The sequence below is a fragment of the Balearica regulorum genome, chromosome W (assembly GCF_011004875.1).
Source record: "Balearica regulorum gibbericeps isolate bBalReg1 chromosome W, bBalReg1.pri, whole genome shotgun sequence".
Taxonomy (NCBI): domain Eukaryota; kingdom Metazoa; phylum Chordata; class Aves; order Gruiformes; family Gruidae; genus Balearica; species Balearica regulorum.
Window position 1 is genome coordinate 1730835 of NC_046219.1, and position 22075 is coordinate 1752909.

The following is a 22075-nucleotide window of genomic DNA, read 5'->3' on the forward strand; positions in this document are numbered from 1 at the left end:
ACAGAACAGCCTCCAAAACTAGATTCTTTCAAATTTAGAAAAGAAATACTCCCCACTCCCCTATTTCCTGCATCATCTTATGAGATTTTGACATTTACAACAAGCTGCTTCAACATAGGTAAATATAAACAAAAAATTCCCATCTCTTCAAGCAGGGATGTAATTTTTATGCTTCATTACTTTAAGAATTCTTTCAGGCCTGAATCCTTTTGCTCTTTCATGGAATAAATTCACTGGGGAATATAAACATGGAGGTGGAGACTGGAATTTCACACCTTGTGTCCCAACAACCTGAACTGATGACTTGATGTACATTTATGTTTTTATTTTTCCACTGAAAAACTTGCCAAAAAGTAATATAATCCCTGAGGCGGGCAATTTTTTTCTTTCTTTGCTTAAGTACTGAGAGGATAAAATATTAGTGACTAACTCAGACAATACAGTGATATATCTGCCAAATCACTAGGCCAAATAAATTAAAAAATATGCTGTTTTGGAGGGGACATTGAATTTCTACTGTGGAAATTTTAAAAGAAATTGTTTCATATCCATCAATGTATATCCTGTTAGCCAATGAAATACTCCTGAGTATTAAACAAAATGTAACCCCTTCCTTAACTCAGAATTCTGAATATACAGCTAGATAGCTAAAAGATCTCAAATAATAATTACTGGATAATTAATGTTATGAGGAAAAGTGAAATCTGGAGCAAAAACTCACTGAACACCATATGAATGGTTTCTAAAACTAGATTTTAAATATTTAACTTCTAGGCAAATTGAAAGAATGGTCCTTAGTACTGTATGGAACATCCGTCCAGCCTTACTCACCAAGAAATGATTTTCCAAAAGTGGAAAGAGTACACTCTAGTCTGCTTGAAGACTCTACAGAAGGTTATGGAACAGATGAATATTCAGGTACATTCTTTGAAGTATCATTCATTTATTCTGATTGTGCACTTATTGAACACATAATGGGTTGAAGGAGTAACTTGAAACTCTGCATATATAAAATGTTTCTGTCATAGGACTTCGTATTGTCAATATATGATCAGATATTGTCAAGACTCCTGGCTTGCTTACTTGATATGTTCCTTCTTCTACATTTTGTGCCTCTTGGTCTTTTTGCAATAATTCAAGACTAGGATTCTGATCCCACAGCAGGGTCTGTGGTCTTTCTTGTCTGGGAAACAATTATATGGTACCAAAATACTAAAATAAACTAATTAATTTATTTTAAATTAAATAACTAATATTAGTCAAACAGAAACAATATCCATAATCAATATAATGAACCTTTCATGGATTTTCTCTGACTAGAAGAACAGTTATATTTATGTTTCATTTAATTATAGAAAAATTAATATTCTGAGGCTAAAACATGGTGCTGACAGAATGTCTACTAAAAAAAGTTATATCAGGATTTTCTCATAGGGGGATGGGAGTGGTGGGAGTTAAGTGAAATTGTTTCTTAAATTAAGATCAGAATTATTTGTTTCATTATTTAAAGTTTTTTATATATATATATTTTACCCTTATGAGTTTGTAAGCATAGAGTTATAGAATTTTACAGTACAGTTAACATACTATGAAGAATGCACTGGTTTTTATATATGTATATATAAATATATATAAATGCACACAACCACACATATATATGAATAACATTATCTTATACATCTCTGCTGTTTTCCATAGAAAGCTTTTAGAAGGAAAAGGAAGAGAGCTATTCAGGCATGGACTGGATAGATGCCTCTCTGGTATCCATTTCAGTCATCACCACCATACTGTAGAAGGGGAAGATGGAGGAGAAAATAGGTTAACAGAAATTACAGAGTTGGGAGAGAGATTCAGAGCCTTGGCCCTTTATTGCAGGGAAAGTGAAGAGCAGGGTTTGCGGTTTAATGTAAAAGAGTGGATCCCAGCTCTAGGAAACTATCTGAATCACCACAGTTACCTCAACTTGCACGTGTGCTGTAATGCCAACAACGTGTAACTTGTACCTCTGATGTAAAGGTTGCTAAGTTCTTATGCTTTTGTTGTATGAAACAAACTCACTTTACTTCAAGTTTGCCTGATGTTAAGAGGAATCTCGAGGAGGCTGGCAAACTCAAAACATTTCATTCACCGGAGAGCAATGATCCTAAAATAGTTGAGTTTACCCACATGCCCTGTTCCCCATATGTAAAGGCAGGAGTCAACAGTCCTCTCCTCTTTTAGCTGGAAGGACCTATTTGAAAACTGTAAACATGAGGTTCAGGTGAGATGGAAGATTAGTTAGCTAAGGCATGTAGCAGCACAGAGGGAAGCTAGTCTGGACCCTGGGGGCTGGTTCACTTTGGTTGTAGTAGCTGCCTGGACCAATTGTCACCCACTCAGTAATCAGAGTAGCCACTAATCATGTTATTTGTCATTTATGTTGACCTACTTGTGACAATAATATTGCTAATCATTCCTTATTATGAATTCCAGAAGCCTTTGAACATTTCTGAATAAAAATAAAAATTATTTGTTACTCATTAGGAAAGCATATGTTTGGATTCAGAAATAGTTTCTGATAGATTCTATAGCGGATGCCATACTTGCTAAAATATTATAAATCACTGTGGATAGTTACTGAGGCCCAGATCTGCAAAAGTCTTCAGATACTAAAATCCTTCTCTTTTCAGTGGAGCCAAATTATTATTTAGACTTCAGATCACATAGGGAAACGGAGTAATTGCATTCTGCATTAAAAGACTGTGTTTTAAAGGGTACTAAGTACTGAATGAGAAGTGTTTCCTCCCCCCCCCCCCTCAGATTTTTGGTTTTATTATAGGTCCCTGCAATGCAGAATGCAGTAAAGTAGGGTGTGATGGGCCAGGACCAGATCATTGTACTGACTGTCTGCACTACTACTACAAATCTAAGAACAACACACGGTAGGACCAAGAGAAAAATCTTTACTTCATAGATTCCTTGGTGTATATCATAAATTCCTTTCCTCTTTGCTGCAGACATAGATAATTTATTTTCCTCGAGAATTTTACAATTTTTCTTAGGAGTTGGAAAAAAATAGCTAATCAGAATTTAAAGTACAGCTTTCAAACACCCTTCCCTGATTATTTCCTCATCTCTTGATTATTTTTCATAAGGTGGCTATATATATGACTGTGATAGCTACTACAGCTTCTGTGATTGAGTTTGTACAAGATAGGAAGAGATGTAGATGGTTAAAAATGATACTATATGACTGTCTGACAAGGCATTTGATAGTGAGATAGCATATGTAGGAAAACAAAACAGCCTATAAGAGAAGAGGCAGATTGATGCAGTGCTTGGGAGAATTACATTTTAGTAAACACGTGATCATTAGAAAAGCAGGAATGCTGAGAAATACTTCTGCTTTGCAGTCATGGTCCAGGAATTTGGTGGCAGGCTATTTCATTAACAACTCTACCTTCTCTTCCATGCTGTCTGCAGGATTTGTGTTTCGACCTGCCCACCTGGTCACTACAATGCAGACAAGAAACGCTGTAAAAAATGCTCACCCAATTGTGAAACCTGTGTTGGAAGCCATAGTGACCAGTGCATGACCTGTAAATCTGGCTACTACTTGAATGAAGTAACCAATAGCTGTATTACCAACTGCCCCGATGGTTTTTACCTCGATAAGAGTTAGTATTTCCTATTGTTTCTTTATTGTGGGCTACAGGATGTGGTCTGGAAAGGTTGTTGGAATACTTACAAGCAAAGAAGGTGTATGTTGATGTATTTATCTCTTATCCTACTTCTCTTAATAAGTTGTTAGATGCCAAGTGTGATCAATAACCTCCTCAAAAATTAACCTGGGAATTTGCCTTGATTTTAAAAATCATTCTTTGTGGTAGGATATCTTTTCTGCTTGTGGCTGGGAGTAACAGTAGCAGAACAAGGGCAGTTCAAGAACAAGTCAGCTATAGGACAGAATGGGTTATTACTACTCGAGAAAGGGATGGGCAGCACCCAAATTCTGAACATGAAGCATTCCCCATTCCCCCAAACTTAAATGCTGTGGCACCATCAAGACCTTGTGCACATAGAAGAGACAGATGAAAAATCCTGCATAGCCACTGAACTGGTGCTCTAAGAAAAAAACAGAGTCCTCAGATGTAAAAAGTGCTAAAGTGCTTGTAAAAATATTTCTGGTGGACTTAAGTACCTGCAGTGATGTGATTACCCAAGGACAGTAATTGTCTACCATGTGAGACACCTGGCTTCAGTTTCCTCCTGTGATTGCCAAGTAGAGTGCACATATGTTCAATCATGTGCTTAAAATCCACTGACTTCAGTTAGCTTTAGACATGTTTAAAAGATAAATATGTGCTTGAGAGCTTTGTTCAACTGGATACCGAACTTTTTTGTTTTCTGTATCATGAAACTGTATGTGCATTTTCAAGGATTACCAAGAGCAGGTACTAGGGGGTTTTTTCCATTTTCACTGTGGAAAACTATAGTGAAGGTAATTCCCTTCCACCCAATCAAGATGGATAGATGAAAATTTAGAATTAAATAGGAATGCCAAGTTTTTCTTCTCAAAGAGGTACATGGTACTGCAACTGTATTGGGTGTATGTGACAAGGTTTTGGTAGTGGGGAGGCTGCCAGAGTGGCTTCTGTGAGAAGAGGCTGCCTATGCCAGACACAGCTGGTTCCAACTGACTGGGCAATGACCCCACCATAGGCCAAAGTCAAGCCGATCAGCAAAGTTTATGGCATCTCTATGAAAATATATTTAAGAAAGGGTAGAAAATGCTGGATGGTAAGAGGAAGAGGGAACAAAAAGAGTGAGAAACAACAAAGGGAACACCAAGGTCAGAGGAGATGTTTCGTGGCAGAGCAGATATTTTGTGCAGCCCATGGAGGACCATGGAGCAGATGGATATTCCTGAAGGAACTGCTGTCCATGGAGAACCCACACGAGAGCAGATTTTCCTGACTGGACTGCAGCCCGCGGAGAACCCATGCTGGAGCAGAATAAAAGTGTGGGAAAGAAGGAACATCAGAGACACTGCTATGTACTAACCATAACCCCCCTGCCTCCCGTGCTGCTCGGGGGAGTAGAGGAGTCAGGAGTGAAGTGGAGTCTGGGAAAAGGAGGAGGAAAGATGTTTTAAAGTTTGTCTTCTTGTTTCCCCACTATCTGAATTAGTAATTAATATTTAATTTTAATTGGCAATAAATGAAGTTAATTTTCCTCAAGTTGATTCTGTTTTGCCCCCAATGGTAATTGGTAAGTGATCTCCCTGTCTTTATCTCAACCCATGAGCATTCTCGTTCCTGTTCTTCCTATTTTCTTCCCCCTGTCCTGCTTGGGGGGGTGTGTGTGTGAGCAGCTGGGTGAGAGTTTGGCTGTTAACCAAGGCTAACCCACCACAGTATTTCAAAAGGTAGGAGGTCTGAAGACAGAAAGAGAGAGATATCTCTTCAAGTAGGGAGGTTTTGAGATGTAAAGGCACGTCTTAAGTAATTTCTGTCTTAGTTTATTAAGATCAGAAGTGTTCGTGCAGGTATGTCCTTTAACACCAAATCAGGTAAGACAGGACAGATTGCTTGTATGGAAGGTGTAAGAGGTAAATTGCAGGAGGGTCACTGGAACACATTTGCATTCATCACTGTATCTCTCTGCTATATGAAAAGACTATTTAATGTAGATTATTTATAATATGGAATTAAATACACTTATGAAGTTTTTTTATAAACCTCAAGGCATGATTTTTTGTAAGGGTACAACTATTACTTCAAATGTTTAGAAATAGTTTAAACCATTTGATGTGAAAAGCTAATGATAGCAGAATATAGATATTTTAGTGTAGCTTGCTGCTTCCATTCCTGATGTCAAGCTAGAAAGCAATGTTGTGTAATAATTTACCCATATAATTTTATTAAATATAACTGACCAGGGTTTTCCTGGCTGTTTTCTTTTTTTCCTTTGTAGATAAGATTGTTTGCCGAAAATGCAGTGAAAACTGTAAGATATGTGTTGAATTACAAATCTGCACAGAATGCACACATGGCCTAAGGTAAGGAAATGATAAATGTAACTCAACACAAATACCTGAAGAGGCTTATGAGTCTATGTATACATAAGAAAGACAGTTACATAGCTATTTAACCTTGAGTGGTCCTCATTTCATGTGTTCCATTGCTGTTTGGATTTTAATCTAGTATTTTCTCATGCCATTATGGCTAACAATGGATTTTTAGAACACCTTTCATTTCAAGTAAAATAGAAGCCACAGTCATATGGAAAGCTGACTTCTTCCCTTTTTTGACCTACAGTGTAGCAGTTGAGGATTATTTTAGAAGTAGAGCTGGTGAACTGTATTAATCCTATTAATCTAGTCCAACCCCCCGCTAGAGTAGGTTCACCCTAGAGCAGGTTGCACAGGATGGTGTCCAGGCAGGTTTTGAATATCTCCAGAGAAGGAGACTCCACAACCTCTCTGGGCAGCCTGTTCCAGTGCTCGGTCACCCTCAAAAATTTATTTGTTTTAATTGAGCTTTCCTCAGTGTTCAAAGCTCATTACTTTATGTTGACCTGACAATAAAAGTAAAACTAGACTTGCAAAATAATAAGGAAAGGTTTCCATATCTTTCTGTGAGTTAAAACAACCTCCTTTCACATAGTCTGAATCAAATATAATATTTTCTGTATGTGCACAAGAGAGTGGAAATGCATTAAAAACCAAACTATAAAAAAGAGTGGAATTAGTAGACAAATATATGGAGCCTTCGAATCAAATGATGCTTTATGTTAGTGCAAACTACCTGATTCCACAAATTTGTAAATGCCCTCAGCCTCCACTGGCTGCAATAGAAGTGATATTAGAATTTCAGAAGTTCAGTCCAAACTCTCCAAGGAAAAAGTTTCAAATATCTTTATGTATATGTCTGTCATGGTTTAACCCGGTCAGCAGCTAAAACAACTGCACAGGCATTCACTCACTCTTCCCCCTCCCAGTGGGATGGAGGAGAGAATCAAAAAGGAAAAAACAAAGTAAAACTTGAGATAAAGATAGTTTAATAGGAAAGAAAAGGAAGATAATAGTAATAGTAATAATAAAGAATATAAAAACCAAATGATGCATAGCACAATTTCTCACCATCCGAAGCCGAGGCTCAGCTAGTTCCCAAGATCTGCCACATCCCAGCCAACCCCCAGTTAATAAAAGGAACATAAAAGAATCACAGAATGATAGGGGTTGGAAGGGATCTCTGGAGATTTAGTCCAACACCCCTGCTAGAGCAGGGTCACCTAGAGCATGTTGCACAGAACTGCGTCCAGGTGAGTTTTCAATATCTCCAGAGAAGGAGACTCCACGACCTCTCTGGGCAGCCTCTTCCAGTGCTTTGTCACCCTCAAAGTGAAAAAGTTTTCCTCATATTCAGATGGAACTGCTTGTGTTCCACTTTGTGCCTGTTGCCCCTTGTCCTGTCACTGGGCACCATTGAGAAGAGTCTGGCCCCTTCCTCTAGACATCAACCCTTTAGATATTTATAAGCATTGATAAGACCCCCGCTCAGTCTCCTCTTCTCCAGGCTAAACAGACCCAGCTCTCTCAGCCTTTCCTCATGAGAGAGATGCTCCAGTCCCCTAATCATCTTTGTAGCCCTCTGCTGGACTCTCTCCAGTAGTTCCTTGTCTTTCTTGAACTGGGGAGCCCAGAGCTGGACACAATATTCCAGATGTGGTCTCACTAGGGCAGAGTAGAGGAGGAGGATAACCTCCCTTGACCTGCTGGCCGCACTCTTCTTAATGCACCCCAGGATACCATTGGCCTTCTTGGCCACAAGGGCACACTGCTGGCTCATGGAGAGCTTGTTGTCCACCAGGACTCCCAGGTCCTTCTCTGCAGAGCTGCTTCCCAGCAGGTCAACCCCTAACCTGTACTGGTGCATGGGGGTATTCCTCCCTAGGTGCAGGACCCTACACTTGCCCTTATTGAATTTCATTAGGTTCCTCTCCGCCCAACTCTCTAGCCTGTCCAAGTCTTGCTGAATGGCAGCACAGCCTTCTGGTGTATCAGCCACTCCTCCCAGTTTAGTATCATCAGCAAACTTGCTGAGGGTACACTCTGTCCCTTCATCCAGGTCATTGATGAATATGTTGAATGAGACTGGACCCAGGACTGATCCTTGGGGCACACTACTAGCTACAGGCCATATTAAGATTTTAGAGAATTTTAACAGACTCAGCATGGTGTTCTGTGTGTCTGAGAAATTAGATTAATAAAGTAGCAATTTAGAAGTTCCTACAATAGGCAAAATATATCAGAAGACCCAAGATTACAACTGTACAACTTTATAGGACATGGTCTCTAAAAAAAAAAAAAAGCTATGCCCACATTTTCTTTATTTCTCAGGAAATGAGATTATGTACTTCCCTGTCAATTAACACAAACATTAGCTTATAGCAACATTGAAGAAAGGAGACAAGTCTATTCTGCGTGAGAAGAGAAAGAGAAACTGAAGGGGAAAAAACATACCTGAGAAGAACCCAAATTTCATGTTTTCTTGGGCAATATTAGTAAGCTGAGACAGATTTTGGTAACGTTTATAAAGAATACTGTGTGAATGTGACAAATGGAGCCTTGCAGGACATACATTTCATATCCCCCAGTTGTTCAACACTTGCTGCACTTTCTTGGCAGAGTTATCTATGGGCAGGGCACTGGATGGGACTTGGGAGACCTGGATTTGAGTTCTGATCCTGTTATTAGCCCATTAATTAAACTTGTGCAAATATTTAGTTTTTCCCATCTGTAAAAACATAATTCTACCTGCTTTGTCAAGTACTTTGAGATGTGTGGCTGAGGAAAAATAAGTCAAGCAGGTTTTGCTGCATTTGTTGAATTACTAATTTAAACTATTTTTCTTTCCACACTGGGATCAGTTTGCACTGATCAGTATGCACTCCTAAAATTTCCAGTGGTGCTGAGCACACACAATCTTTATTGGATCCAGTCTGTAAAAGAAGATTAACAACCATGTTGGGTGGTACTCCCTAGAACTACAGGGCATTTGTAGAGATATGGCTAAATTGGATGAAAGCTGAGATTCCACAGAAGATGGCAAACGTGTCACAGAAGTCCTAGCTTAAGAACCCTCCCCCCCCACTCTAGGCACCTTATAACATGAAAGCTACTTAGAGAGAAGCATGGAAATGTGACTCTATGCTATCCTTTTTTCTGTTACTCATTATTTTATACTATTACTCAAAAGTGCCTGCAGGCAGAATACCTCTAGCTTTAATCTTGACAAATCTCCCAACCTATGCAGAACTGGTATTCAGTGAAGACATGTGAAAGAAAACTGCTATTGAAGAAAGAGATGATTACCTTCATTGTGAATCTATTCTTAGCCTGTGCTGTTGTGTGGGATCAGGAGATGCTGCTGGTCTTTCAAGAGAAGCAAGCATGAGATCTTGTTAACAAGTCATTTAGCATCTTTTTTAATGCAATGGTGCTGCCTCTGTGCCGAATTCCTCATGGGCAATTGTGTTTTACATGCCTGATTTTTCAGTATTCTTTGGCATTGTTTATTTTTTCTGTCCTCTACTACTTGGTAGTATTTACTATGACTTTGTAAACAGCTGTTGTATTTCACCATAGGCAAAACTGCATTTCATCCCCACTTGAAATGATTACCATCTCTAAATTTATAAAATATGACCAATTAAAGAAGCTGGTGAACCCTAATATTTGAGTTGTTCTTTTATTAAAAGAGAACTACTGATTCGTGAATGAGCTTTTTGTCTTCTGTTGCTGTTATCTGCTCAGAGCTCAAGCACTGTGCTTTTTTTTCCTTTTTACAATAGTTTGCATGGCACCAAATGTGCTATCCACTGTGAAGAAGGAAAATATCATAATGGTAGGGAATGTGAACCGTGTCACCATTCCTGTGCAACATGTGCAGGTACCTCCCTGACATTTATTTGCATTTTTTTCTTTCCTCTATGTTTTTACCTCTCATTTTATTTTACTATACATAGTTTCAGTACAGCATGAATCCTGATATGTAAAATTTTTATTCTCTTGGTAGTTCTTTAATATATATTAAATATGGCAGACATTCAGCTAATATGAAAATCTACATTTTCTAGTTCAAATTGCACATACAGTAATTTCTTTGCTTTTAATGGAGCTCATTCTAATTTCCAATCATGCCTTCCATTTTCTTTCTGGAAAAAAAGAATGATTGATAGATTTTGTGACAGCTTTAGAACTACCAATATCCTATTCTTTTGGAAAAAGATACAGAAATTATGTAGTTTATTCTGAAATTACGTAGTTTATTCTAACCATGTATCTTTATTGCTTGATATTACTGTTTGCAATACATAGTGGCAGAAAGGAAGTAAGGTAAGTAGAACATGGCTTCTAAAATTATTATAAACTTTTGTTACAGTTAGAGATGGTGTCTGTTATACAATAGCAGGAACTAGCCAGTAATAGTGTATTTTCTCTCTGGTTTAAGGTGCTGGAGTAGATGCCTGTATAAACTGCACACAGGGTTATTTTATGGAAGATGGAAGATGTGTGCAATCCTGTAGTAGTGGTTATTACCTTGATCACTCTACTGAAAGTAGATACAAAACCTGCAAAAGGTATGATCAGTTCTTCAGTGGCTAATATATGTTTCTAATGTTTGGCAGCATATTAGTTATTATTGTGTATGAAAAGATAAATAATAGTTATGAGAACATAAAACTGTTGACATAACAAAACAGGAAAAATATATTGCATACTAAGCAAAGGAAGGAAAAGGGTATTTATTTATTTACTTTAATGTCAGTTATATTCATGCAGGTCTTTAAAAAGTGGTTTTTTCTTGTGCAGATATGTGTGTCCACTTTAAAAAGCTTGTAGTGACAATCTGAGTAGATATGCATAGGAATGTAGAATATACAGATCTAGCAGAGGAGCTGTGTTTCTCAATAACAAACCAAAAAAGTCAAACTCGGATTTTTAACTGCAAATTAATTGGTATTCATAAGCATCATTTGAACTATTTAGCTGCACAGACACAAACATGACACAAATAATATCAGGCTAGTGTCCAGAATAGCTCATCTGACTCAGTGTACAAATGGGTGGATGTCTTGGACAAGGTTGTGGTATACAAGGAAGAGACATTTTTTTCTATTTTGTTTTTCCTTAAACAAATACTACATGCTACATGCCCTTTGGAATAATTTATTATTGGCTTGCATTGAGTTCAGGGCAGGAACAGAATCACAATTTGTTAGATTTTTTCCACAAAAAATGCAATCAATAGACAAAATATTATGCAGCCAGAAGGGTGATGAAAGGACTAGGCAGCAGGCCAGTCTTTTCCTTTCTCTGGTTTTAAGCTCAACCCTTGCATGGATACCCAATCCATTTAATATCTTTGTTGATTACTTCTGCATAATTCCAAAATGCTAGAGTAATGCATCTATTTAATTAAAAAAAAGTGAATAAAGAGTAGCTGGAAGAAAGAAGCAGGACTGGGTTGCAGGAGTAGGTGGTGGTGGTTGTTGTTGTTATGATTTAATATAACAGCTGATACAGTTGGAAACAGCAAACAAGTCCTTTGCAGTAAACAAGAGGTATCTTGGGAACTCTTGCATTTGGTGAGTGGCCATAAGGCCAACCTCTGCTGCTGTCTTTCAGGTGTGATGCCAGCTGTTTGGAATGCAGTGGTCAAGGAGACAAAAACTGTACAAGCTGTCCAAGCGGCTTTAACCTAGATGCTGGTGTCTGCGTAGTGGGAACAATCTGCAAGGATGGTGAGTGCAATTCTCTGAAAAGATCCATTTTATCACTTCTAGGTTCTTTTATATGTATTGAGTTGGTTCAGTTTTGCTTTTATTATATTCTTGATCTGAGGTCAACATTATTTCTTAATGTTTTCAGGTTTATAAAAAGGAGAAAACTACATTAGTGTGTATTAATAGGATTAGTCACACGTTACCTGAATTTTCAAAAAATAATTCCCCCTTTGCAACTACCTACTTTTCCTTCATTATCTGTTTTTTAAAAGTCATTGCTTTCAAAATAATTTTTATATGAAGACGCTAGTGTACTGTCAATAAGATCACATTTCTATATTTTGCCATTTTAAACTGTGAAAATGCTGATAAGTAAAAATTATTTTAAGTATTTGTACTATTGCTTGAATGATGTGAAAGAGTAGCAAGAGGAAAAAAATGAATTTCAATAGGAAGCACTCAGTTTGTGAGAGAGACTTGAACTTTCTTCAAGTTCTCTCAGGCAACCAAGATATCATTTTTACTGGAAAGAACTGACTTAATTATTCACTACTATTCATTCCTTTCAAATGTCACAGTTATATAAACACTTAGATAATGTCATGCTTCACTAAAAGCGTTGCTATGTGAATATCCTGGTTTTGGCTAGGACAGATAATTTTCACAAGGAGCCAGGACAGATGATCCAAGCTGGCCAGGGGGCTATTCCATACCATGTGACATCATGCTCACCATAAAAGGGGGCTAGTGGGAGAGGGAAGGATCGGTGCAATCGATGCAATCATAGAATCATAGAATGATTTGGGTTGGAAGGGACCTCAAAGATCATCTAGTTCCAACTCCCCTGCCGCGGGCAGGGACATCCTCCACTAGACCACGTTGCCCAAAGCCTCATCCAACCTGGCCTTAAACACTTCCAGGGAGGGGGCCTCCACAACCTCTCTGGGCAACCTGTTCCAGTGCCTCACCACCCTCACAGTGAAGAATTTTTTCCTAATATCTTATCTAAATCTATCCTCTTTCAATTTGAAACCATTACCCCTTGTCCTATCACTACAGGCCCTCTCCATCTTTCCTGTAGGCCCCCTTCAGGTACTGGAAGGCCACAATTAGATCTCCCCGGAGCCTTCTCTTCTCCAGGCTGAACAACCCCAACTCTCTCAGCCTGTCCTCAGAGCAGAGGTGCTCCAGCCCTCTGATCAGCTTCGTGGCCCTCCTCTGGACTCCCTCCAACAGCTCCATGTCTCTCCTGTCCTGGGGCCCCCAGAGCTGGACGCAGAACTCCAGGTGGGGTCTCACCCGAGCGGAGTACAGGGGCAGGATCACCTCCCTCGACCTGCTGGTCACGCCTCTTTTGAGGCAGCCCAGGACACGGTTGGCTTTCTGGGCTGCAAGCGCACACTGCTGGCTCATGTTGAGCTTCTCATCAATCAACACCCCCAAGTCCTTCTCCTCAGGGCTGCTCTCAATCCATTCCTCGCCCAGCCTATAGTCATGCTTGGGATTGTGCCGACCCATGTGCAGGACCTGGCACTTGTTGAACTTCATGCGGTTCGCACGGGCACACCTCTCCAGCCTGTCCAGGTCCCTCTGGATGGCATTCCTTCCCTCCAGCGTGTCAACAACACCACACAGCTTGGTGTCATCAGGAAACTTGCTGAGGGTGCGCTCGATCCCACTGTCCATGTTGCCGACAAATATGTTGAACAGTGCTGGTCCCAGTACTGACCCCTGAGGAACACCACTCGTCACTGTTCTCCACTTGGACATTGAGGTGTTGACCACAACTCTTTGAGTGCGACCATCCAGCCAATTCCTTATCCACCGAGTGGTCCATCCATCGAATCCATGTCTCTCCAGTTTAGAGACAAGGATGTCATGTGGGACAGTGTCAAATGCCTTGCACAAGGCCAGGTAGATGATGTCAGTTGCCTTTCCCTTCTCCACCAATGCTGTCACCCCATCATAGAAGGCCATAAATTTGTCAGGCAGGATTTGCCCCTAGTGAAGCCATGTTGGCTGTCACCAATCACCTCCTTATTTTCCATGTGCCTGAGCATAGTCCCCAGGAGGGTCTGCTCCATAATCTTGCCAGGCACGGAGGTGAGACTGACCGGCCTGTAGTTCCCTGGGTCTTCCTTTTTTCCCTTCTTAAAAATGGGGGTTATGTTTCCCCTCTTCCAGTCAGTGGGAACTTCACCGGACTGCCACGACTTCTCAAATATGATTGAGAGTGGCCTGGCCACTTCATCCGCCAGTTCCCTCAAGACCCATGGATGCAACTCATCAGGTCCCATGGACTTGTGCACCTTCAGGTTCCTTAGATATTCTCGAACCTGATCTTCTCCTACAGTGGGCGGTTCTTCATTCTCCCAGTCCCTGCCTTTGCCTTCTGTGACCTGGGCAGTGTGGCTCAAGCACTTGCCGGTGAAGAATGAGGCAAAGAAGTCATTGAGTACCTCAGCCTTCTCCATATCCTGGGTAACCAGGTCACCCGTTTCATTCCAGAGGGGACCCACATTTTCCCTTGTCCTCCTTTTATCACTGACATACCTATAAAAGCTGTTCTTGTTGCCCTTGACGTCCCTGGCCAGATTTAATTCTCTCAGGGCTTTCCTAACCTGATCCCTGGCTGCTCGGACAGTGTCTCTGTATTCCTCCCAGGCTACCTGCCCTTGCTTCCAGCCTCTGTAGGCTTCCTTTTTTTGTTTGACTTTGCCCAGGAGCTCCTTGTTCATCCATGCCGGCCTCTTGGTGTTTTTGCTCGACTTCCTCTTTGTTGGGATGCATCGCTCCTGAGCTTGGAGGAGGTGATCCTTGAATATTAGCCAGCTGTCTCGGGCCCCTCTTCCTTCCAGGGCTTTGTCCCATGGTATTCTACCAAGGAGATCCCAAAGAGGCCAAAGTCTGCTCTCCTGAAGTCCAGGGTAGTGAGCTTGCTGCACACCCTCCTCACTGCCCTGAGGATCTTGAACTCCACCATGTCGTGGTCACTGCAGCCAAGGCTGCCCTTGAGCTTCACATCCCCTACCAGGTCCTCCTTATTGGTGAGAAGAAGGTCCAGCATGGCACCTCTCCTCGTGGGCTCCTCTATCACTTGGAGGAGAAAGTTATCATCAACATGTTCCAGGAACTTCCTGGATTGCTTGCGCTCAGCTGCATTGTCCTTCCAGCAGATGTCGGGGTGGTTGAAGTCCCCCATGAGGACCAGGGCTTGTGAGCGTAAGGCTGCTCCTATCTGCCTATAGAGGGCTTCATCTGCTTGGTCCCCCTGGTCAGGTGGCCTGTAGCAGACCCGTGCTATGATGTCCCCTGCCCCATCCCTCCCTTTAATCCTCACCCATAGGCTCTCAGTTGGCTCCTCCTCCATCCCCAGGTGGAGGTCCATGCTCCCCAGGTGGAGGTCCATGCACTCCAGCTGGTCATTGACATAGAGGGCAACATCCCCTCCTCGTCTGCCCTACCTGTCCTTCCTAAAGAGCCTGTACCCTTCCATCCCAACACTCCAGTCATAGGAGCCATCCCACCATGTCTCCGTAATGCCAATAAGGTCATAGCCTTGCAGGCGCACACACATCTCCAACTCCTCTTCTTTATTCCCCATACTCCGTGCGTTCGCGTAGAGGCATTTCAGTTGTGCCCCCGATGGGGCTGACTTATTGGCTGGAGTGGCTGGAATTCTTTTGATGTATCTTCCCAGTGTTATCCTGTTGGTTCCTGTTGCATTTGGAGCCCCCGGCTCGTCTCCTCTAGGCTTCGAGCATGCTGTAGTGTATCCAGCATGTCTCTGAGCAGTAGGCCGAGGGCCCTCGCCAGCACCCTGTTCCTCCAACCTGGGCACATCATCCCACAACATGTCGCTGGCAAGCCCTTCGAGCCTAGTTTAAAGCTCTGTCGATGAGCCCCACTAGTTCCTGGGCAAAGATCCTCTTCCCCCTTTGAGAGAGGTGAATCCCATCAGGGTTCATCAGGCCCGGTGCCGTGTAGGCCGCCCCATTGTCAAAGAACCCAAAGTTGTGGCGTTGACAGCAGCCACGGAGCCATGCATTTATGGACTGCGTCCACCTGTTCCACCCAACATTGCTGCCCTTAACTGGAAGGAGGGAGGAGAATATTACCTGCGCTCCCGAATCCTTCAGTGACTGCCCTAAGAGCCTGAAGTCCCTTTTGATCGCTTTCGTGGTGCGTGTCTCTGCTTCATCCCCACCCACATGGAGGAGCAGCAGTGGGTAATAGTCAGAGGTGCGTACCAGGCTGGGGAGTTTCCTAGTGATGTCCTTGACATGGGCCCCAGGGAGGCAGCAGACTTCTCTGAGAGGAGGGTCGGCCCTGCATATCGGGCCCTCTGTACCCTTCAGAAGGGAGTCCCCTACAACTGTAACTCTCCTTTTCTTCTTTGTTGGGGTGGTCACAACCTGAGGCATGGGCCTTTTGGGCCTAGGTGCTACCTCTGGAGTAGCTTGACTGTCATCCATATCCTCGCTCGAGTGGCCTTTCACAGCCAGAGCCTCGTACCTGTTGCACAGGGGTATATGGGAAGGCGAGGTGGGTGAGGAGGAGAAGGTTCGCCTCCCGTGGACTTGTTTCCATTCACTCCCATCTTTGAGGCTGCTGCCTTCTGCCTGGAAAGGGGAGGATACAGGGTCCCCTTCACTTTGGCTTTGGTCTGTTAGCTGTCCCTGTTTCTGCCTCAGGGAGGGCAGAGCTTGGTTCCACCAGTCTATCTCTCTCTCCGCCTCTCTGATGCTCCTTAACCTCTCCACTTCTTCACATAATTCTGCCACCAGGCTGAGCAGGTCATCCACCTGGTCACACCTCAGGCAGCCAATCTCACTACTGCTTTCCCCTGCCATTGCCAAGGTCAGACACTCCCTGCAGCCTGAGAGCTGGGTGGTTGCATGCTTCTGTGGCAGCTCTGTCTGTGTCACCACATGCCTTCTGGCGAGCACAGAGCTTAGGGCTTTCTGCCTGGTGGGCGCCATGGCTGAGCTCCTTCTATGAGAGAGTGATGACCACCAGTGGACTCTCCTCTTGAGCAGGTAGACTGACTAGGCCCTGCCCCCACAAGCTGCTGCACCATGCTCTGGGTCGCTAGCGCTCCCTAGGCTGTTTCTTATAGGCGTCAGGGGTGGGCGCCATTGCTTTGGCAACGCCCAGGTCTGGTCAGCAGTTCCCATGAGAGCTGCAGCTCGTGGCGGGTCTCTTCCGTTCCCCTGGCATTTCCCTGCCTTTGGAAAGTCAGGAAAAACCCCCTGTGTGCCTAGATCTGCTGCTCCGCTGCAGATCGGGCTGGCACCAGAGCTGCACTCTTCGGCGACTAGAACAGTACAGTGCAACAGGAAAAATCATACCAGAACAAAGCCTGGTGTTAAAAAGTGTGAAAAATATCCAACATCAAAAGTGGTTGTGGTGGGTTGACCCTGGCTGAGGGCCAGGTGCCCACCAGAGCCGCTCTATCACTCCCCACTTTCATTAGACAGGGGAGAAAAGGTACAATGAAAGAAAACTTACGGGTCGAGATAAGGACAGGGAGAGATCATTCTCTAATTATCATCACGAGCAAAACAGACTGAACTTAGAGAGGGAATTCATCTTATTTATTACTAAGCAAAACAGAGTAGAGGAATGAGAAATAAAACCAAATCTTAAAAACACCTCCCCCCACCCCTCCCATCTTCCCGGGCTCAACTTCACTCCCGGCTTCAACCTCCGCTCCCCTCAGCGGCACAGGGGGACGGGGAGTGGGGGTTACGGTCAGTTCCTCACGCGGTGTTTCTGCCGCTTCTTCATCCTCAGGGGGAGGACTCATCATTCCCCCTCTCCAGCATGGGGTCCCTCTCACGGGAGACAGTCCTTCACGACCTTCTCCAATGTGAGTCTCCTCCACGGGGTGCAGACCTTCAGGAGCAGACTGCTCCAGCGTGGGTCCCCCACGGGGTCACAAGTCCTGCCAGCCAACCTGCTCTGGCGTGGGCTCCTCTCTCCACGGGTCCACAGGTCCTGCCAGGAGCTTGCTCTAGCGTGGGCTTCCCACGGGGTCACAGCCTCCTTCAGGTGTCTCCACCTGCTCCGGCGTGGGGTCCTCCACGGGCTGCAGGTGGAATCTCTACACCCCCTCAACCTCCCTCCATGGGCTGCAGGGGGACAGCCTGCTTCACCATGGTCTTCACCACGGGCTGCAGGGGAATCTTTGCTCCGGCACCTGGAGCACCTCCTCCCCCTCCTTCTGCACTGACCTTGGTGTCTGCAGATGTTCTTACATCTTCTCACTCCTCTCTCCGGCTGCAAAAAGCGCTCTCTGACTGTTTTTCTCTTTCTTAAATATGTTATCACAGAGGCGCTGATTGGCTTGGCCTTGGCCAGTGGTGGGTCCGTCTTGGAGCCGGCTGGCATTGGCTCTATCAGACACAGGGGAAGCTTCTAGCAGCTTCTCACAGAAGCCACCCCTGTAGCCCCCCTGCTACCAAAACCTTGCCACGCAAAACCAACACAGTGGTAAAAGCTAACATTAACTCTTGGGTCCAGCTCACTCCATCTGGATTTAATAAGAGTTTTATCAAAAGAAAAGAAAAAAAAAAGAGGCAGGGCTGAGTTGTTTTTATGGACCTTTACAGCTCCTGATGGTTTTTAGGCCTTCAAATTTGAAAAATATCCTGTCCATTGTAAAGTCACATTACAGGTACAAAGGTAAACCAGTCATGAGACCTGTTCATATCAGGACATTAGAAAAAGTGTCACTGTAATCTAGAACTAGTCCAGAGAAGGTCAGATATAGATGGACAAATGAAAAGCAAGTTTAATGTTATGTGCTTTTGGTCAACCAAAGTCTCAGTAATATACTGTAGTTCAATACTGCAGTGCAAACATTTGACATATCAGTTTGGTATTTAATATGCTAGGATAAATCTGTCCTCATTTGTACATGTGTTATGGTTTAACCCTGATAGGCAGCTAAGCACCACACAGCTGCTCACTCACTCTCCCCACAAATGGGATGGAGGAGAGAATTTGAAGGGTAAAAATGAGAAAACTTGTAGACTGAGATAAGGACAGCTTCATAAGTAAAGCAAAGCTGCATGTGCAAGCAAAGCAAAATAAAGTATTCATTCACTATTTCCCATCAGCAGGCAGGTTTTCAGCCATCTCCAGGAAAACAGGGTTACATTATGTGTAATGGTTACTTGGGAAGATAAACACCATAACTCCAAACATCCTCCCTTACTTCTTCTTCCTCTCAGCTTTTATTGCTGAGCATGATGTCATATGGTACGGAATATCCCCTTGGTCAGTTGAGATCAGCTGTCCCAGCTGTTTCCCCTCCCAACTTTTTGTGCACCCCTAGCCTACTTGCTGGTGTGGTAGATTGAGAAACAGAGAAGGCCTTGACATTGTGTAAGCGCTGCTCAGCAACAGTTAAAACATCCCTATGTTATCATCAATGCTGTTTTGGTTCACAAATCCAAAACATAGCCCCATACAAGCTACTATGAAGAAATTTAATTCTATCCCAGCCAAAAACAGTACAACATACAATCTCAAGCGACTCCAGAGAGTTTGCAGAAGGATCACTGAGGATGGAAGTTACTTTCTTAGTCTATGTACAGCAGAAAGAGTTCAGGTGAAGGAAGTTTGTATGCCTGAAATTTCCACCTTTATCTTTGATGTTTTATACAGCGCTTTTTTTGCCACATGCAAAGAAATGCTCTGCTCTTCCCCCAGTGTAAATACTGTTGATGAATATGAATTCAGATATGAAGTGGCATTAGAGCAAAATGCACAGAAATACGATGTATTGATGTTTTTGCAAAACTACTTAGTCTTGAACAGAATGGAGGAGGTCCCATGCACTTGAACATTTTTATTGCAGTATCCAAGTCAGAGAGGTTATACTGAAATTGTGGGAACTAACATTATTTCTTAACTCATGGGCCTGTATGCTTACTTTGGATAAGACCAAGAATGCTCCATCTCACTGCTGTTTACCCCACTCTTCCCTGTGCAATTGCCATGGGAAGAGATCATTGACATGTGGGCTGTAAGGCAATTGCAGTGCACCATACTGGATACCACCACATGCTCTCCACAGTCTAGGGTAGCCAAGGAAAATAAATCTTTTTTTTTTTCTTTTTTCTGTAAGTTACCAGGTGTGGAGGGTCTCAATTCACTGCCTGACAATCAAGCACTGGTTACGTGCCTAACTCATTCTATAGGATTTTCATTTCCGTTGATAATGTTTTATTTTTTTTCTGTGATTTGACTGTTTTATTCTTTTGTTTCATACAAACTGAGAAGAAAACCCTCCTTTGCTGTAAATATCACTGTTTTCTAATTATTGTCTTTCTAATCTATTTTTACTTTTCACAAATCATTCCTGTTGGACCACACTATTTCTTCCTGGAAAAAAAAATGCTGTTGACTGAAATTCCTTTTGATGGACTGAATTTCCTACTTCTGAACGGTCTCTTCAACCAAATCTGCCTGTCTGACCAATTAAATATTCCTGCATTGTACACAACATGCTCTCCAAATCTTCAACTTCCTCTCCTCTTCCCTCTGGAAGCCACGGAAGAGTCCTGGGCCGAGGGAGGATTCTGTATGCTGGTGAAAAAGAACAATCTGTGCCAGCGGAAAGTGCTTCAGCAACTGTGTTGCAGAACATGTACACACAAGGGGTGAACTGACACCTCCCAGAGTCCTCCTGCTCCTGTAGACTGAGAGATTAATCCATATTACTGAAAAAGGTTAAAAAAAAAGAAATGGGTGGGGGGGAAGAAGCAAGCCACCTCTCTCCCTCTTTGTCTGGGGAGATGGTGAACTGTTTGTTGGAACTTAAATGGAAAAACTAGAACATGCCTACCTTTAATAACTGGGTGTTTAGAGCTGAGCATCCAGGATCACAGAGTCAATATTGTGTGACCAAAGCATTTGATGCCAAAATTACAGTTTAACTAATTATTTGATTTCCTGTCAACTTTAGGATTATTCCTGGTTTTTTGAAGATCCTTTTTCTCCCTTTTTTTTTCTACTTGTTTCCCCTTCAAGATGTTTAAAGATTATTTCAAGAATGCGACACATTTACATGAATTAAAACTAAACAATACAAAAACGTTTGCATCAGGTTTTTTTGTGCTGTGCTATGCTATATATAGAGATGGGAGGAAGTTCAGGAAATGAGTCCCTGAAGCAATCAGAAACGTTGTTAGACTAAGTTCTGCACCTTTTTTAACAGTATTACAAACAAAGATAATTTCTAAACACGTTTCTTGTTACTTTACTGTGTGCTGTTTTTTGTATCACATGAAGTATGTATATACGCTTTGCAAAAATGTTTTTTGGGTCATATAGATTTGACTTTTAGATAGCTAGCTCATTAACAGATACTAGGATTTTTATTTTATTTGACAATTAAAATTTTTTAATTAATGATAATTAAAAAGTTGGCAAAGCTATTTCAAATAAACTTTTTTTAAAACCCACCATTGTTCGTGTTTGAACAAATTCAAAAGATACTGTTCCTCTTGGTTTGCATAAAAGAGAGTAATGTATATGCTAAAAAAATCAGAAAAAGTTGGTAACATGTAAGGAGGTTCATTTCTCAATATAATGCTATTAACTAGAACTTAATGCTTTCAAAGTTTAATATTATAGATATAAAATATGTAGATATATATTCATAATTGAGATTGAATTATGTAATGGATTGTAAAGAATTTGTTTGGATACTTGCAAATGCCTCTAATGCTATTATAGGGAAGAAATTGATAGCTGTTTTCTTTTAAAAAACTGACACATTGTTAAATCCAAATTAATTTTTACTGAAAAAAATACTGTACATGTGGAAAATGTTCAGTTGTTATTTGTAAAATAGAGTAGTTCTGTTGTAATTGACACTGTCCAAAATCAATGTTATTCCATGTTTTATTTTTTCTATTAAATGAACCTAAATTCCTGTTGATAATCTATAAGTAAAATATCTCTAGTGAAGGGCAAAGATAGCTTTATGGCACAGAGCACTTTGATACTACATACAAGTCATTGAAACAAATTGGGAAGGTAGGGATGTTTATTTTTATTGAGGTTTTGGGGTCTTTTTAAGTGGTGGGATTTATCAGAGCAGAAATGTCTGGTTTCCATGGAGGACACCTTTCATGTAGCAGCAGTACATCCATGTCTGAACCTTTGTGTACAATAGCATTAGCTTCTTCCCACCCATAAGAGTTTGTGATGAGACTATTCTCTTGCATGGTTAGGAGTAAAAGGTTAGGCACATAAATACCTAATGGCTCTCAGTTTAGGAGAAAAG

At 42.0% G+C, this 22075-nt stretch overlaps 2 protein-coding genes and 1 long non-coding RNA gene across 9 annotated transcripts in view; 2 read left to right on the forward strand and 1 right to left on the reverse strand.

Annotated features, from left to right (window-relative positions):
* LOC142599154 (proprotein convertase subtilisin/kexin type 5-like) overlaps positions 1-20890 on the forward strand; it is a 287421-nt gene extending 266531 nt beyond the window's left edge. Inside the window, exons 13-20 of one of the 2 annotated variants that reach the window (XM_075738888.1) lie at positions 775-918; positions 2819-2921; positions 3463-3656; positions 5956-6040; positions 9838-9935; positions 10497-10626; positions 11675-11790; positions 20333-20890. In XM_075738888.1, the coding sequence (XP_075595003.1) occupies positions 775-918; positions 2819-2921; positions 3463-3656; positions 5956-6040; positions 9838-9935; positions 10497-10626; positions 11675-11790; positions 20333-20448 (986 nt within the window). In that variant the 3' untranslated portion in view covers positions 20449-20890. The remainder of the gene's footprint in view (positions 1-774; positions 919-2818; positions 2922-3462; positions 3657-5955; positions 6041-9837; positions 9936-10496; positions 10627-11674; positions 11791-20332) is intronic. The other variant, XM_075738886.1, reaches the window with a different exon arrangement.
* The window catches only part of LOC142599148 (SWI/SNF-related matrix-associated actin-dependent regulator of chromatin subfamily A member 2), a 686065-nt gene that overhangs the window by 660672 nt on the left and 3318 nt on the right, over positions 1-22075 (forward strand). The window lies entirely within an intron of this gene.
* LOC142599232 (uncharacterized) overlaps positions 1-22075 on the reverse strand; it is a 537129-nt gene that overhangs the window by 219269 nt on the left and 295785 nt on the right. The gene's annotated exons all lie outside the window — the stretch shown is intronic.